Raw genomic sequence first — 17,782 nt, 5'->3', positions numbered from 1 at the left:
CCCTATTATAGGAGAGATGTGGATGCTTTGGAGAGGGTTCAGAGCAGGTTTACCTGGATGCTGCCTGGACTGGAGGGCTTGTCTTATGAAGAGAGGTTGACTGAGCTTAGACTTTTTTCCATTGGAGAAAAGGAGGAGGAGAGGGGACTTAATTGAGGTATACAAGATAATGAGAGGCATAGATAGAGTCAATAGTCAGAGACTATTTCCCAGGGCAGAAATGGCTAACACGAGGGGTCATAGTTTTAAACTGGTTGGAGGAAAGTATAGAGGGGATGTTAGAGGCGGGTTCTTTACACAGAGAGTTGTGAGAGCATGGAATGGGTTGCCAGCAGCAGTTGTGGAAGCAAGGTCATTGGGGACATTTAAGAGACTGCTGGACATGCATATGGTCACAGAAATTTGAGGGTGCATACATGAGGATCAATGGTCGGCACAACATTGTGGGCTGAAGGGCCTGTTCTGTGCTGTACTGTTTTATGTTCTATGTACAAACCAAATATTATTTATTGTCTCAAATTTATTAGCCTCTTCTTACAGTTACTGCCCAATTTGAACTGAGATGCTCAGCTAGCAGCGATCAAGTCTACTGAAGTAGGCAAATAGGGTAAGTCCACTGAAATTTCATGGTCACTCTGTGCTAAATGGTTATTGCTTGATGTCAGCATGTTGGAATGTGTTATGCCCATACACATTCCTGACCTCTTCCAGCTGTCGGCATTGGATTCAATCCGGTAACTCTAGCCTCTCCGATCTTCCCTGTCCAGATGACTGACATATTTGTCTGAGGATGTGGGAGCTTTGGAATTGGAACACATGTCCTGCTGTGTGATCTCTCCCATCCTAAAATGATTCCCCTGCTGTCCACTTAACATCTTCTAGATTTGACCAGGGTAAGTCATATTCTTGTGTAACCCATCCTTCTGATCTTGCCATTTGTATCCAATGACAATGGATGTGAAATCCTGGCCAAACCATGTGTGATGTTACAAGAGACCTTTGGCCAGTTGAGCCTTTGTGTTTTTTCAAAGAGATGGCAAAGACACAAAAGGTATAGAGATGGAGCAGAGCCTGCTTTGTCTTACAATATGACAATAATTAATATTTGCCTTAACTCCACCCAGCACATTCCCTATGTAAAAATGATGGGGAATTGCAGCAGGTCCGGCAGCACTTATGGATGGAAAGCTGAGTCAATGTTTTGGTTATAATGACCCTTCTTCAAAACTGACTGTATCTAGGAAAAGGTGGTATATGTGCAGAAGACGGTGTGGCTTTGTGAAGGGCAGTGAATGAACAAGAGGTGGAGATGGAGCCCATGGAGAGCGAGAGATCAGCAGTTGGACAAACAAAGGGATGGATAATGGTGAGCCGGGAGAAAAAAACCTAATAATAGGGGCCATTAGAAGTTGAAAATGGATTGACTGAGGGAAGGATATTATTAATGTAGAGAGGGCTCAGAAAAAATGTACCAGGATGTTGCAGTTATGGGACGTTTAAATGATAAAGAAAGGCTGGAAAGGCTGGGACTTTTTTCACTGGAGTGTAGGAGATTGAGAGGTTACCTTACAGAGGTTTACGGGGGGGGGGGGGGGGGGGGGGGGGGGGGGTTGTGCGGTGAGAGATAGAGTTAATAGCACATGTCTTTTCCCTGGGATAGAGGATTTCAAGATGAGGGAGCATATTTTTAAGGTGAGAACACAGAGATTTAAAAACAACATGGGGCACATTTTTTTAAATAGAGGGTGGTTCACACGTGGAATGAACTTCCTGAGGAAGTGGTGGATGTGAGTAAAGTTATATTTAACTTTGTCCACCCCAGTCCAACACCGGCACCTCCGCATAATTAAAAAATGTTATCAGGGTGCACAGCCTTTTCAATAGTTGTTGCCTTTCGCCAACGTTTTGATTCACTCCATCTGTAATTAATTGTCAGAATACTGGCACCTGTGATCTTGGGAGCCTCTGGAGGCTGCCCAGATGATTATCTACTTGGCACTTCTGGCTGAAGACTATTGTAAATGCTTCAGCCTTATCATTTGTACTAATGTGTTAGGCCCTTCCATCAATAAGGATGAGGATACTTAAGACCATAAGACACAGGAGTGGAAGTAAGGCCATTCGGCCCATCGATCCACTCTGCCATTCGATCATGGCTGATGAGGAGAAAGTGAGGTCTGCAGATGCTGGAGATCAGAGGTTAAAATGTGTTGCTGGAAAAGCGCAGCAGGTCAGGCAGCAGCCAACCATCAGGAGAATCGACGTTTCGGGCATAAGCCCAATCATGGCTTACCCGCATTCTCCCCATAGCCCTTAATTCCTTGTGACATCAAGAATTTATCAATCTCTGCCTTGAAGACATTTAGCGTCACAGCCTCCACTGCACTACGCGGCAATGAATTCCACAGGCCCACCACTCTCTGGCTGAAGAAATATCTCTGCATTTCTGTTCTGAATTTACCCCCTCTAATTCTAAGGCTGTGTCCACGGGTCCTAGTCTCCTCGCCTAACGGAAACAATTTCCTAGCGTCCACCCTCTCCAAGCCATGTATTATCTTGTAAGTTTCTGTGCTTTTATATTCCAACCTTCTTGAGATAATTGACAACATTGCATTCGCTTTCTTAATCACGGACTCAACCTGCATGTTTACCTTTAGAGAATCCTCAACTAGCACTCCTAGATCCCTCTGTACTTTGGCTTTATGAATTTTCTCACCGTTTAGAAAGTAGTCCATGCTTGTATTCTTTTTTCCAAAGTGCAAGACCTCGCATTTGCTCACATTGAATTCCATCAGCCATTTCCTGGACCACTCTCCCAAACTAGAGCAGGCAAACTCTCCCTAGGGCAGGCAAGTTCAAAACTAGAGGGCGTACTTTTAAGGTGAGAGGAGAAAGAATTAAAAGGGATTTGAGAGGCAAGTTTTTCGTAGAGAAAGTTTGTGGAATGAACTGCTAGAAGTGCTAGATACAGATGCAGTTACAACATTTAAAAGAAATTTGGACAAGTACATGAATAGGAAAGGTTTAGAGGGATATGGGCCAATCACAGGCAAGTGGGGCTGGTTTAGTTTGGGAAACTTGGTCAGCTTGGACGAGTTGGACCTAAGGGTCTGTTTCCTTGCTATTGACTCTATACTTACTGACCTGCTGCTCTGGTTCCCACCCACCCATTGCCACACTGGTTTAAACCCTCCCAAGTGGCATTATCAAACTTCCCTGCCAGGATATTGGTGCCCCTCCAGTTCAGGTGAAACCAGTCCTGCTTGTATAGGTCGCACCTTCCCTAGAAGACATCCCAAAGATCCACATATCTGAAGTCCTCTCCAAATCAGCTCTTTAGCCACCTGCTCAATTATACTCTATCTCTATTCCTAGCCTCAGTAGTATGTGGCATGGGGAGTAATCCTAAAATTACTACCCTGGAGCTCCTGATTTTTAGTTTACTACCTAACTCTCTGAATTGTCATTGCAGGATCTTCTCATTCTTCCTACCCAAGTCATTTCTGCCAATATGGACATTGACTTCTGTCTATTTACTCTCTCATTTCAGGATGCCCTGTAACCGCTCAGAGATACTCATGACTCTGGCACTGGAATTAAGAGTCTAATGATGACTATAAATCCATTGTCAATTGTCAGAAAAACCCATCTGATTCGCTAATGTCCTTTAGAGAAGGAAATTGCCATATTTACCCCTGGTCTGGCCTACATTTGACTTCGTACCCACAGCAATGTGGTTGACTGTTAACTGCCCTCTTGGATGGGCAATAAATGCTGACCTAGCCTGCAACACCCTCATTCCATGACTTAATAAAAAGACCAAAAAGAATATTAGTCAGTAAACATTTCTATCTATTGAATCAATGGATAGGATTAATTACTATGTGGTATATTTGGATTTTCAGAAGGCGTTTGATAAAGTCCCTGAAAAGAGGTTAGTGGACAAAGTTAAAGCATATGGGATAGGGAATAATATATTAGTATGGATAGAGAATTAGATAACAGACAGGAAATACAGAATGGGAAATGGATCTTTGTCAGAATAGCAGGCAGTGCCAAAAAAACAGTGCTTGGCCCCTACCTATTCACGATATATGTAAAGGACCTGGATAAGAGAACCAAATGCCACATTTCCAAGTTTGCTCGTGATGTAAAATTGGGCAGGATTGAGAGGTGGGAGGAGAATGCAAAGAGGAGTAAGAGTGCTTTAGACAAGTTCAGTGAGTGGGTAAACACATAGCAGATGCTGATGGTCATGCCAAGTTTCTGAAGTTTCCTGTTCTTGGTCTGCATGTAGGTAGTGTAGTTTCATTGTCTTATCTGCATGGCAGTATCTCATAGCTGAGTGCGAGCTGGGAATATGGACTCTATCTTGGTGTCAAGGTCGTGATGCCTGTTGTAAAGCTGGTGTACGAAATAGTTGAGAAGTGTGTGAGAGATGCGAAGTCAGAGTCTCTCTCAGCGTAATCTGTGTTGTAGGTTGGCTTGAGTGGGTTTGTGATCTATAGTCTTTTCATGACTATACATCTAATACTAGTCTTCAAACACCTGCCTAACCTCAAACAGGCCATCATTTGTAGCAAACTATCCAGCCTTCAGGAGAACGGCAACCACGATACCACACATCACTGCCACAGCAACTTCTGCAAGACATGTCAGATCATCGACATGGATACTACCATCGCATGTGGGAACAGCACCCACCAGATACACGGTACATACTCATGTGATTCGGCTAATGTTGTCCAGCTCATACGCTGCAGGAAAGGATGCCCCAAGGAATGGTATATCGGTGAGACCATGCAGACACTAAGACAACGTATAAACTGACAATGCACAACAATTACCAGGCATCTCTCATAGTCAGGGAACAATTCAGCGATCAAGGACATTCAGTCTCCGATCTTCGGGTAAGCGTCCTCCAAGGTGGCCTTCCAGATGCCCAACAACGCAGAACTGCTGAGCAGAAACTGATAGTCAAATTCTGCACAAATGAGGACAGCCTCAATTCTGACTTTGGGTTCATGTCGCACTACATGTAATTCCACCATACCATTCTGTGTTTGTAAAAGTTTCCTTATTGTTCTGTTTTTACATCATTACCTTGATTACTTGTGATTATCTAACTTATTAGTTTGTAGTTTTTGATTACTTCCTACTTGGTCAGATCCTCGCCTGCAACTCATGTTATTCCAGCCATTTGTTTGGTCTCTAATGCCATCTTACTTCTGTTTACTTGTAATTATAACTTTGCTGTAATTATTCAGTTCATATGTCATTCCTTCACTTGTTAGTCAGCTGTTGACACTTTACTCACACCGTTTATATTAATCTATTGTCACTCTTGATTACTGGCAAAGTTAAAAATCACACAACACCAGGTTATAGTCCAACAGGTTTAATTGGAAGCACTAGTATTCGGAGTGCTGCTCCTTTATCAGGTGGTTGTGGAGTACACGATTCTAAGACACAGAATTTATAGCAAAAGTTTACAGTGTGATGTAACTGAAATTATACATTGAAAAATACCTGGATTGTTTGTTAAATCTCTCATCTGTTAGAATGACCATGTAAGTTTCACTTCTTTCATATGTAAATTGCAAAACTTTTTTTTCAAAGTTACTTTCTCAGATTAACTTTAACAATTGGTGTCAGCCCAGATAATGTATTGAAGGTGTTAGGCCCCTGTGTGCTGCTGTCTGTGCCTTAATGCTTAGACTGATTCTAATCTAAAAAATGAATTAACAGAATCTTACATGGATCCATGCAGTTTTTGAGTGAAGCAAAATGTAACTCTGCAAGTACAAATTCACCCCACAAACGTATATGTGTGTGTGTGTGTGTGTGTGTGTNGGGGGGGGGGGGGGGGGGGGGGGGGTGGTTGCAGTGGGGAGGTTGTGGGTGTCTGGGAGAGAGAGGATATGTGTGTGTGTGAGTGTAAAGGACTCTCAGTTTGTGAGAGGGTGCATGTGGGAGTGTGTGTCTGTAGGAGTGTGCCTGTGTGGGAATGTCTATGAGTGTGTATAGTGCAATGAAGTCACCTGTAGTGTGACATGAACCCAAGGTCCCAGTTGTGCCATCCTTATGGGTACCGCACTTAGCTATCAGCCTCTGCTCGGCCACTTTTCGCTGCTGCCTGTCCCGAAGTCTGCCTTTGGAGGATGGTCACCCGAAGGTCTGCGGTCGAATGTCTTGGACCACTGAAGTGTTCTCCAACTAGGAGGGAACACACCTGTGTGTTGATTGTTGTGCGATGCCCATTCATCCGTTGCTGTAGCCTTTGCTCGATTTCACCAATGTACCATGCCTCAGGGCATCTTTGCCTGCAGCGTATGGGACAGACAATGTTGGCTGAGTACCTGCCATGTACATGGTGGGAGGTGTCCCCACTCCTAATGGAATCTGGGACACGTCTTGCAGAGTCTACCATGACAGGGTTGCATGGAGTTGTCCTGAAAGCCGGGCAGTTTGCTATGAACAATGATCTGTTTGAGGTTTGGTTGTTGTTTAAAGGCAACCAGTGGAAGTGTGGGGAAGGTCTTGGCGAGGTGCTCATCCTCATTGATAATGTGTTGCAGACCATGAAGAACATGGCGTAGTTTTTCGGCTCCTGGGAAGTACTGGACAACGAAGGGTACCCTGTCGGTTGCAGCATGTGTCTGTCTCCTGAGGAGGTCATTACGGTTCCTTGCTGTGGCACATCGGAACTGGTAGTCGATGAGTTGAGCATTGTACTCCGTTCTTATGAGTACTTCCAGGTGCCCATCATGTTCCTCCTCATCTGAACAGATCCAGTGTACGCGTAGGGCTTGTCCATAGGGGATGTCTGTTTTAATATGTTTTGGGTGGAAGCTTGAGAAGTGTAGCATTGTGAGGTTATCCGTGGGTTTGCAGTAGAGTGAGGTGCTGAGGTGCCCATTCTTGGTGGAGATGCATGTGTCCAAGAATGAGACAGACAGTAGAGAGTATTCCATGCTGAGTTTGATAGTGGGATCGAACTCCGGGTTTGATCCTGGGACATTCGACCTCGGACCTTCGGGTGACCATCCTCCAAGGCAGACTTCGGGACAGGCAGCAGAAAAAGTGGCCGAGCAGAGGCTGATAGTGAAGTGCGGTACCCATAGGGATGGCCTCAACCGGGACCTTTGGTTCATCACACAGTACAGGTGACCTCATTGCACTATACAAACACACAGACACTCCCATACACACACAGGCACTCCTACACACAGACAGACACACTCACAGACTTACACCCCTTTACAATCACACATATACTGTAACAGACATCACAACTCCCCCCCCACCCCTAAACACACACACACACACATACACATATACGACTGTGAGGTGAATTTGTACTTGCAGAGTTACATTTTACTTCGCTCAAAAACTGCATGGATCCATGTAAGATTCTATTAATTCATTTTTTAGATTAGAATCAGTCTAAACATTATGGTACAGACAGCAGCACACAGGGGGCTAACACCTTCAATACATTATCTGGACTGACACCAATTGTTAAAGTTCACTAGAGAATGTAATTTTAAAAACAGTTTTGCAATTTACTTTTGAAAGAAGTGAAACTAACATGGTCATTCTAACAGATGAGAGACTTAAACAATCCAAGTATTTTTCAATGTATAATTTCAGTTACATCACACTGTAAACTTCTGCTATAAATTCTGTGTCTTAGAATCATGTACTCCATAACCACCTGAAGGAGCAGCGCTCCGAAAGCTAGTGTTTCCAATTAAACCTGCTGGACTATAACCTGGCGTTGTGTGATTTTTAACTTTGTACACACCAGTCCAACACCAGAATCTCCAAATCATGATTACCTATAAAGACTTGTTATTCAGACTGTCAACATTTGACTCAAACTATCACCTGACGAAGGAGCAGCACTCTGAAAGCTTATCACTTTAAATTAACCTGTTGGACTATAACTGCAGTGTGATTTCTGACTTTGTCCACCCTAGTTCAACACAGCATCTCCAGGTCATTCCTTTGACAGAGTGGCTTTACTTAATCCACATTTTATCCAAGTAACTGTTAATATTCCATGGAATTATTGTTTCTGACAAATATTCTGCATTGAGTTTAAATTGACTTATAGTCTGTAGTTTTGGAAAAGCGTCTAACGTGAATGGTAGAGTTTTGTTCAATTCTCTATGGCGTAGTAAAGAAAGAGAATTGTAAACTGAACGTGTGTCTCCACTATGTTATTTCATTACTTCCCTCAGATACATCTCATTTGGCTCTAAGGACTGTTTGGAATGGCCATTCTTTCACGAAGGGACAGACAGCATCATGTTTTTCCAGTTAAACAGTACTGTCGTCCTGAACGAGGGTCATTGGGCATAAATACTAACTGTTTTCGCTGCCAAGCCGCTGAGTAATGTCTAAATTTCAGCATTGGCAGTTCTTTGGCTGCGTTTGTTTCGTACTGCCTCCTTGCCTACATCCCCTTCGATGTTCTTAATCATCTGCACTACCTCTGTAGGTGCAGCATTGCATAAGGCATGGACCAGACACACTTCAGCTGCTCATGGCGACAACACCTGAAAAAGAGCGGGAACTACTCAGAGTTTGCGCAATGACTCACCTCATCGTACGGTTACAATGATGTATGGCGCTACGGACGTGCGCGGCCACAGAGGCGACGACGTAATGGCGCCACGGGCGTGCGCGGCCACGGAGGCGATGGCGTAATGGCGCCACGGGCGTCCGCGCTCACGGAGGTTATAACGTAATGGGGCTACGGGCATGCGCGGTCCTGGAGTAGATGATGTAATGACGCTACGGGCATGCGCGGTCCTGGAAGTGATAATGTAATGGGGTTACGGGCATGCGCGGTCCCGGAGGTGATGATGTAATGGCGCCACGGGTATGCGCTGACCTGGAGGTGATGATGTAATGGCGCTATGGGCATGCGCAGTCCCGTAGGTGATGATGTAATGGCTCCACGGGTATGCACGGACCTGGAAGTGATGATGTAATGGCATCACTTCCAGGTCCGTGCATACCCGTGGTATGGGCATGCGCAGTCCCGTAGGTGATGATGTAATGGCGCCATGGATATGCACGCTTACGGTGGCGGTGATGTATTGCCGTTACAGGCGGGCGCGCTCCCCCAGGTCGACCGGTGATGGAGCAGAGGGCAGTAGCAACGGGCCCGGGACCGTCTACCTCCTCAACCACAGCCTGTGTTGAAGGTCGAGCCTCGGCCTCTGGACCGGGGAGGCCCCGGAACCTCCTGGACCTTCCCCCTGAGCTGCTGGTTGAGATTTTCTGCTTCCTCCCCGGGGTGAGCCTGCCCAGCTTGGCTGCCGCCTGCAAGAAATTTCATCAAATCCTCAACACGGACACCATCTGGAGAAGGCGCTGCCGCCTGGGTGAGGGTGAGGGGCGGGGGAGCTGCTGGGTTGGGAGGGGCCGATCAGTCGGGCCCAGGCGGGGGGTATGTGGGGCAGGTTGGTCACTAGCGGGGGAGGCACACTATGTTGTAGGGGGTTGTGAAGAGCTCAGGTTGGGATGGTGACAGAAGCTGGGGATGGGCTGGGGAAACCTGCGGTGATAAGTGAGAAAACAAGTGGATACCTTTAGACAATTTTGACACATCTGAGTAAATGGTTTCTATCGTAGAATATGGAGTTTCAGAAAACCAGCGGCGTTTGGAGATGGTAGGAATCGCCTGTCGTGATTTGTACATCAAACGTAAGTAGCATTATCTTTTCTTAAACATTGATTTCTCTGCAAATTTCTCACAGTTTGGAGCTGCCTCTTTGATTTGTTCAGAGATGTCTTATATGGGGATTTCCCAGTTGAGGAGCAGGGTTGAACTGACGAGGAGGCTGGGAGGCTGCTGCTGCTCCTGGATGAGGGCACTGATATGGAGCTATTGGGCATTGAGCTTGTACCCTTTTTATTGGTTGGAACATGCAATTTCCCAGAGATGAGACAATGTTCCAGCTATAGTTCCTGTAAACTGAATCCTCCAGATTGGCTGTAACATAGGAAGCCATGGGTTGGCTCAGTGGTTAGCACTGCTGCCTCACAGCACCAGGGACTAGGTTTGATTCCAGCCTCTGGCAACGGTCTGTGTGAAGTTTGCACATTCTACCTGTGGGTTTCTGCCAGGTGCTCCAATTTCTTCTCGCAGACCAAAGATGTGCAGGTCAGGTGAATTGGCCATGCTAAATTGCCCATAGTGTTTGTTGCTTTAGTCAGAGGGAAATGGGTCTGGCTGGGTTTCTGTTCAGAGGGTCGGTATGGGCTTGTTGGGCCAAAGGGCCTGTTTCCACACTGTAGGGAATCTAAAAAAAACTTTTTTAAAAAAAGAGCCCTGATGAAATTACAATGGGTATAACCAAGACCCTCTTTACAAAAGAGGATGCTGTCCAGGTCACACTGACAGAGGAAGAAACTGTGTCACTAGAGGCTTTCAAAATTAATACAGAAGTTTTGGGTAAACTGTTGGTACTTAATAAAAGCAAATTACTGCGTGTGCTGGAATCTGAAACCAAAAAAGAAAATGCTGGAAAATCTCAGCAGGTCTGGCAGCATCTGTAAGGAGAGAAAAGAGCTGCCGTTTCGAGTCTAACTGACCCTTTGTCAAAGCTTTCTTTGCTTTGACAAAGGGTCAATTAGACCCGCAATGTCAGCTCTTTTCTCTCCTTACAGATGCTGCCAGACCTGCTGAGATTTTCCAGCATTTTCTCTGTTGGTACTTAAAACTGGCAAGGTATTGGGACCAGATGAAATTCATGGGGAATTATGGGGAAATTATGTTTCACTAAGTTTCTGGAGTTTTTTGAAGAGGTAACGGACTCAAGGATAATGCTGACAATACTTGCACACCTGAATTTCTAAAAGGCATTTGATACAGTGCTGCATTGAGGAAAGTTTTCACTCATGTATAAAAGGGCAGTAGTGATATTGATATACCAATTGGCTGAGTGATACAGTAATGTTTCATGGATAGTTTTCACCTGGGGATAGATATTTAGTGGCGTTCCTCAGAGGTCGGTATTGGGACTACTGCTTTTCTAGATAGGTTAGTGATTTGGATCTTGCTGCACAGGGGGCAATTTCAAAGTTTGCAGATGACGACATTGGAAGAATTGTAAATGTGAAGAGGACAATCTAGAATTCCAAAAGGTCATTGACAAGTTATGAAGTGGGCAAAAGTGAGGATTGTAGATGCTGGAGATCAGAGTCTAGATTAGAGTGGTGCTGGAAAAGCACAGTAGGTCAGGCAGCATCGAAGGAGCAGGAAAATCGACGTTTGGTGCAAAAACCCTACATTGGGAATGAGGCAGAGCGCCTCTGGGGTGGAGAGATAAATGGGAGGGGGGTGGGGCAGAGTGGGAGGGGGAGTTGAAATGTTGGGCCACAGGGTGGTGGAGTTGATTGGTGCGGGTGTCCCGGAGATGTTCCCTGAAGCACTCTGTGAGAAGACTTCCAGTCTCCCCAATGTAAAGGAGACCTCATTGGGAGCAATGGATACAATAAATGGCATTGGTGGGTGTGCAGGTGAAACTTTGATGGATTTAGAAGACTCCTTTGGGGCCTTGGATAGAGGTGAGGGGGGAGGTGCGGGCGCAGGTTTTGCAATTCCTGCGGTGGCAGTGGAAGGTGCCAGGACGGGAGGGTGGGTTGTTGGGGTGTGGACCTGACCAGGTAGTCATGGAGGAAACGGTCTTTGCGGAAGGGGGTGGGGAGGGAAGTATATCCCTGGTGGTGGGGTCCATTTGAAGGTGGCGGAAATGGTTTATGCGGAGGTTGGTAGGGTGGAAGGTGAGGACCGGGGGTTTCTGTCCTTGTTGCGGGCGGAGGTGTGGGAAGTGGATGAGATATGTTGGAGGGTATCTTCAACCACGTGGGACGGGAAATTACGGTCTTTAAAGGAGTAGGCCATCTGGTGTGTAATGTAGTGAACTGGTCCTCCTGGGAGCAGATATGGCAGAGGCTGAGGAATTGGGAATACGGGATAGCATTTTTGCAGGAGGTAGGATGGGAAGAGGTGTAATCCAGGTAGGTAGGTATGGGAGTCGGTGGGTTTGTAAAAAACAATGTCAGTGTTAAGTTCATCGTCATTGATGGAGATTGAGAGGTCCAGGAAGAGGAGGGAGGTGTCAAAGACGGTCCTGGTGAATTTAAGATTTAAGGTCAGGGTGGCATGTTTTGGTGAAGTTGATGAACTACTCAACCTTCTCGTGGGAGCACAAGGTGGCGCTGATGCAGTCATCAATGTAGCAGAGGCAGAGGTGGAGAGTGGTGTAACTGACTTTTGCCCGAAACGTTGATTTTCCTCCTGTCTGACAAGTGTTGAAGTGGGTCAGTGGGTAGCAGATGAGGTTCAGTGCAGAGAAGTGTGAGATGTTGTACTTTATCTTCATAAAATGAACATCAAAAGATAAAATCATGGATACAATTCCAAAGGGGATGCACAGATCATTGAATTTGGCAGGACAGGTGGACATGTCAACCTTTAGTCGAAGCAAAGTGCTCAGTTTTACCTTCATCTTTATTCCGCGCCCTGGAGGGAGAGAGAATGATCGCCCATGTGCACAGAGACAGGAGTTCACGGTCTACTCTGGAAGAACAGTTTCTTAATGAATTATATAGTCATTTTAGAGGGAGGAGTATCCAGATAAGTCAACATACATATTAATTGGGTAACCATTACAATCAGCGAGTGTCAATAGTAAAGATTAAGCCATCTGCTGTTACACAATAAATGTTCTTAATCTTAACTGGTCTCACATAATGAATACTTTTTACCTTGTTAAACTTACCTTACATACTGAATGCTTCCAATATCGTTAAATGACTCTACATAATAAATGCTTTTCCACCTCGTTAACCCAGTACCCTTGCCTCCAGCACCTCATTGTTAAATGCAAGTTCTTATCTGATCTGAGTCGTGCTCAGCTGAACCTCTTGTTTCATAAAACTCTGAGCTTAACTCTCTCCCTACCTGCTTATACCCTGTACACATTCTCAGAGAAGCAGCTTAAAAATGAGTATACGCTGTCCTTGGCTTTGTTAACAGAAACATAGAGTACAAGAGCAGAGTGCTGTTGAGCTTGTATAAGATACTTAGACCTCAGCTGAAATATTTGTCACATTTTGGGAAAGATTTGAATGCATTGGAAAGAGTATAGAAATGATTTACAAGAATGGTTTCAGGAGTGAGAAACTTGAATTATGAGGAGGGGTTGAAGACATTGGGACTGTTCTCCTTTGAGGAAAGGTAATTGTGAAGAAATTTGTTAAAGTTTTCAGAATCATGAGCTGGGTGGATAGAGAGAAGCTGTTCCTGCTCATAAAGAAACAACAACTAGATCGCGTGGATTTAAAGTAATGTACAAAAGAAGCAAGGGTGATGTCGGGAAAAACCTTTTTCACTCAGTGAGTTATTGGGTGTGGAATGCATTGCCTGTAAATGTACTGGAGGCAGGTTCAAGAAGCATTAGATGGTTATTTGGATAGAAATGTTGAGCAAGGGTATGGGAAAAAAAACAGGAGTTCGGCAGTAGGTAATGATGCTCGTTTGAAGAATTGGGACGAGCATGACAGGCCAAATAGCTTCTTTCTGCACAGTAACAATTGTGATTCAGTCAATAGGTATATTGTTATCAAGTATCGGTGAAAAACAGGCAGGTTGAACACCAACAGACTGGACAAAACCAAAGAAGACAGAAGGACAGTTGCTGGAAAAAAACGAGTAAAATCTATTGCAATTGGTGATTGTTTTCAGAAATTATGGTTAAGGCAAATTGTTATGACAACACATGGAGCCTGACTTGGGTTCTGACCTCTTGCTGTACGTGTCTTAAGAAGCTTTACTTTCAGTTTAAGAGTTAAGGAGGCTTTCTCTCAGTTTAAAAAAAGTAGAAAAAGGTTTAACTTGTATCGAAAGGTGTGCTGTCCCTGTCCTTGGAGTGTTTGATGGGACAGTGTAGAGGAGTTCTGCTCTGTATTTAAGTCTGTGCCGTACCTGGAACTTTGTAAATCATAGCATCCTCTCCTGTCATGGTGAAAATTTCATAATATTACAAGTTAGTCAACAACTAATGAGGCCAAGATTTTCTGCAGGCCAAATGTCTTGTCTGATTGAACAAATCCTCCTGTACTGATCCACTCTGCTGTATACACAGGTTGGACTGAACTAAATAGATCAAACAGAGTAGCCAAAGCAAGAGTCATGTCCTATCTGTTTAGGTCAATCTTGAGATTTGTTTTCCTGAGATTCGTGGGATGTTAGATTGGCAGTAATTGCTAAACCTCAAACTCAGCACCGCCTTCCTAACCTGCAATCTTCTTCCTGACCTCTCCGCCCCCACCCCACTCCGGCCTATCACCCTCCCCTTGACCTCCCTCCACCTATCGCAATTCCAACGCCCCTCCCCCAAGTCCCTCCTCCCTACCTTTTATCTTAGCCTGCTGGACACACTTTCCTCATTCCTGAAGAAGGCCTTATGCCCGAAACGTCGATTCTCCTGTCCCTTGGATGCTGCCTGACCTGCTGCACTTTTCCAGCAACACATTTTCAGCTCATCCTTAATTGTCCTAGGGTAGGTAGTGGTAAGATGCTGCCTTAAACTACTGTAAGTCCTTCAAGTGCAGGGACACCCACAATGCTTTTGGGTAAGGCATTCTAGGATTTTGATCTAGCCATACTGAAGGAACGGCAATATATTTCCAAGTCAGGATTTGGAGGGGAACTTGCAGGTGGTGTTGGTGTTCCCATGTATCTACTGCTCTTGAGCTTCAGGTGATAGAATTTCTGGGTTGTAAGGTGCTTTCAAAGGAGTCTTGGGGAATTGTTGCAGTAATCTTGTACTGTTGGCATTGTCATGCTGTAGAATGCCAAAGATGTGAATGGTGTAATTGAATAATCCTAAATGATCTTGACACGTAAAACTGAATTTGTCAGGTTGTTTGTTTTAAAATTGTCCTGAATACAAGGACTGTCAGTAGATTGAATGGGGATCTGGGAGCACTGTTGGAACACTTTCCAAGCCTGGTCTCACCTGTTTATTTAGGTATTAAGCCTCGCTTCAAATCAGGAAGATTTGTGAAGTTGCTTCCTGACAACGAAAACATGGAGCACCGTGATGTGTATACTCGCTGTACGTATGATGTTGATTTGATGTAATGACTGGAACATTGCATGATGAGAGTGAAGTGTCTGTCTCCTGTGCCTACTTTCTTCACTGCCGTGCTAGTAGGAGGCTTGAACTGGAAGACTGAAGTGGAGGAGAGAAATGTCAAGATTCTCCTGTCCCATAGGAATATCTGGTATGGTAACAAGATGTCAGAGTCCCCCAGATCAAGAATGTGCTGCATCTGTAGTCCTCACTTTCTCCAAGAGTCCCCCATGTGTCATTTAGTTGGCCATTTTCACATCATTTGAAATTATTGGACTGTATTGGAGCATCTCCAGCAGGTACACAGTTTCCCCAACAAGATCACTGGCTTTTAGTTGGGAGTGGGATGGGGTAACATGACGAATTTCCATCCCCACACCCTCCCAGATCAAGGAAAAACTGCTGAGACCATTTGCAAAGACCTGACAATCTGCACTACTGAGAGCTGCAGATTTGTCTGCATGTGTTTTTGGTGCATTCATTGAAGAAAAGTAAGTTTCAGTTCCTTCCTTGAAGTTTCAGGTCTTTTTGCCAATTTGTTTCATTGTAACCTGTTAAATTAAATGTTCTACTCCCTTGCACTGACAACCTGTACATTTACCTGTTAATACGCAGCATTATTTCTCTCTGAGTGCTGTCAGTCTAAGTTCAAATGCTGTTTATTGCTCTAGGAAAGGTAAAAGGCCAAAGAGTTCTGAACTGACTCAGTGAGATGGATATCAGCAGGGAGCTAACTCAGAATAAGGTTGGGAGTGGATTGAGCAGTGAAGAGGTGCAAGTTGGATATTGTGTTGTCCCAGATATTCACAGTTCTCCTCGATTCATTCATGGGACTTTGGTGCTATTGGCTAGGCCAGCATTCGTTGCCCATCTTTTGATGCCCTTGATTTCTCTTGGGACTGGTCCCAAAGGCTCTTTGTATCTGGTTTGAAGGAAAATGCAAAGTTGTAGGCTATACTCTATTGTAGCTGATTACTTGAGGTAAAAGATTTAGACTAAGGATCAAAACTGTTGGCTGGGTGAAAGTCAAATAATTATTGGAGAATAAAAGGTCGGGTGCAACATTTTCTCCGTTTTCTTTCTGTCCATCCTTTTTATTTCAATGCGTGACATTTAATTTTTTTGTGTGCCTGAGAACATTGATTTCTTGCCTGTATTGTAGTGCAATTTGTGAAATATTACCATACAATCTGATGGTTTAAGTTTCAACATTATTCCATAGTATCTTGGGCGGCACGGTGGCACAGTGGTTAGCACTGCTGCCTCACAGCGCCTGAGACCCGGGTTCAATTCCCGCCTCAGGCGACTGACTGTGTGGAGTCTGCACGTTCTCCCCGTGTCTGCGTGGGTTTCCTCCGGGTGCTCCGGTTTCCTCCCACAGTCCAAAAGATGTGCAGGGTCAGGTGAATTGGCCATGCTAAATTGCCCGTAGTGTTAGGTAAGGGGTAAATATAGGGGTATGGGTGGATTTCGCTTCGGCGGGTCGGTGTGGACTTGTTGGGCCGAAGGGCCTGTTTCCACACTGTAATGTAATGTAATGTAATCTAATCTAATCTAATCTAATCTAATCTATCTGTTGATGTAAAGACAAATGACTCAAGAATGCTCGCATCATCGAGCAGAGACTACTCACTGTCAGGCATGTTGGCAGAATGGAATTTGGATGCATTACCATAGATTTTCTGTATGGTAGGGTAGCCAGACCTAGATGGTTAGTGGGATACTCAAAGTTCTGCTTCAAAAAAAGGTGGCATGGTGACCCAGTGGTTAGCACTGCTGCCTGGTTCGATTCCAGCCTTGGGTGGCTGTCTGCGTGGAGTTTGCACATTCACCCCATGTCTGTGTGGGTTTCCTCCGGGTGCACGATAGGTGCTAGAACATAGAACAATACAGCGCAGAACAGGCCCTTCGGCCCTCGATGTTGCGCCGACCTGTGAACTATTCTCAGTTCGTCCCCAACACTGTCCCAAAATCATCCATGTGCTTATCCAAGGATTGTTTAAATCTCCCTAATATGGCTGAGTTGACTACATTAGCAGGTATTGCATATCACACCCTTACCATTCTCTGACTAAAGAACCTGTCTCTGACATCTGTCTTAAATCTATCACCCCTCAATTTGTAGTTATGCCCCCTTGTACAAGCTGACGTCATCATTCGAGGAAAAAGTCTTTCACTGTATTCCCTGTCTAATCCTCTGATCATCTTGTATGTCTCTATCAAATCCCCTCTTAGCCTTCTTCTTTCCAGTGAGAACAGACCCAAGTCTCTTGGCCTTTCTTCATAAGACCTTCCCTCCAGACCAGGCGACGTCCTGATAAATCTCCTCTGCACCTATTCCAATGCTCCCACATCCTTCCCAAAATATGGCGACCAGAACTATACACAATATTCCAAGTGTGGCCGCACTAGCGTTTTGTATAGTTGCAGCATAATATTGCAGTTCCGGAACTCAATCCCTCTACAAATGAACTCGGATTTCACCAGTTTCCTCATTTCCCCTCCCCCCCACCTTGTCTCAGTCAAATCCATCGAATTCAGCACTGCCTTCCTAACCTGCAATCTTCTTCCTGACCTCTCCGCCCCCACCCCAGTCTGACCTATCACCCTCACCTTGACCT

General features: G+C 44.9%; 1 protein-coding gene and 1 long non-coding RNA gene across 3 annotated transcripts in view; one reads left to right on the top strand and one right to left on the bottom strand.

Moving 5' to 3' along the window:
• LOC122558180 overlaps positions 1–8,656 on the bottom strand; it is a 38,414-nt gene extending 29,758 nt beyond the window's left edge. Inside the window, exons 1-2 of the long non-coding RNA XR_006314062.1 lie at positions 8,609–8,656; positions 4,848–4,956 (exon numbers count right to left, since the gene is read on the bottom strand). This is a non-coding gene — a long non-coding RNA (uncharacterized LOC122558180). The remainder of the gene's footprint in view (positions 1–4,847; positions 4,957–8,608) is intronic.
• Positions 8,657–9,033: 377 nt separating this feature from the next.
• Positions 9,034–17,782, top strand: part of fbxo31 (F-box protein 31) — a 53,656-nt gene continuing 44,907 nt past the window's right edge. Inside the window, exons 1-3 of one of the 2 annotated variants that reach the window (XM_043706472.1) lie at positions 9,034–9,398; positions 9,649–9,720; positions 15,057–15,143. In XM_043706472.1, coding sequence (XP_043562407.1) covers positions 9,152–9,398; positions 9,649–9,720; positions 15,057–15,143 — 406 coding nt within the window. In that variant the 5' untranslated portion in view covers positions 9,034–9,151. The remainder of the gene's footprint in view (positions 9,399–9,648; positions 9,721–15,056; positions 15,144–17,782) is intronic. The other variant, XM_043706473.1, reaches the window with a different exon arrangement.

The sequence above is a fragment of the Chiloscyllium plagiosum genome, chromosome 17, assembly GCF_004010195.1.
Source record: "Chiloscyllium plagiosum isolate BGI_BamShark_2017 chromosome 17, ASM401019v2, whole genome shotgun sequence".
Taxonomy (NCBI): domain Eukaryota; kingdom Metazoa; phylum Chordata; class Chondrichthyes; order Orectolobiformes; family Hemiscylliidae; genus Chiloscyllium; species Chiloscyllium plagiosum.
This window is presented reverse-complemented; position numbering and strand designations above follow the sequence as displayed.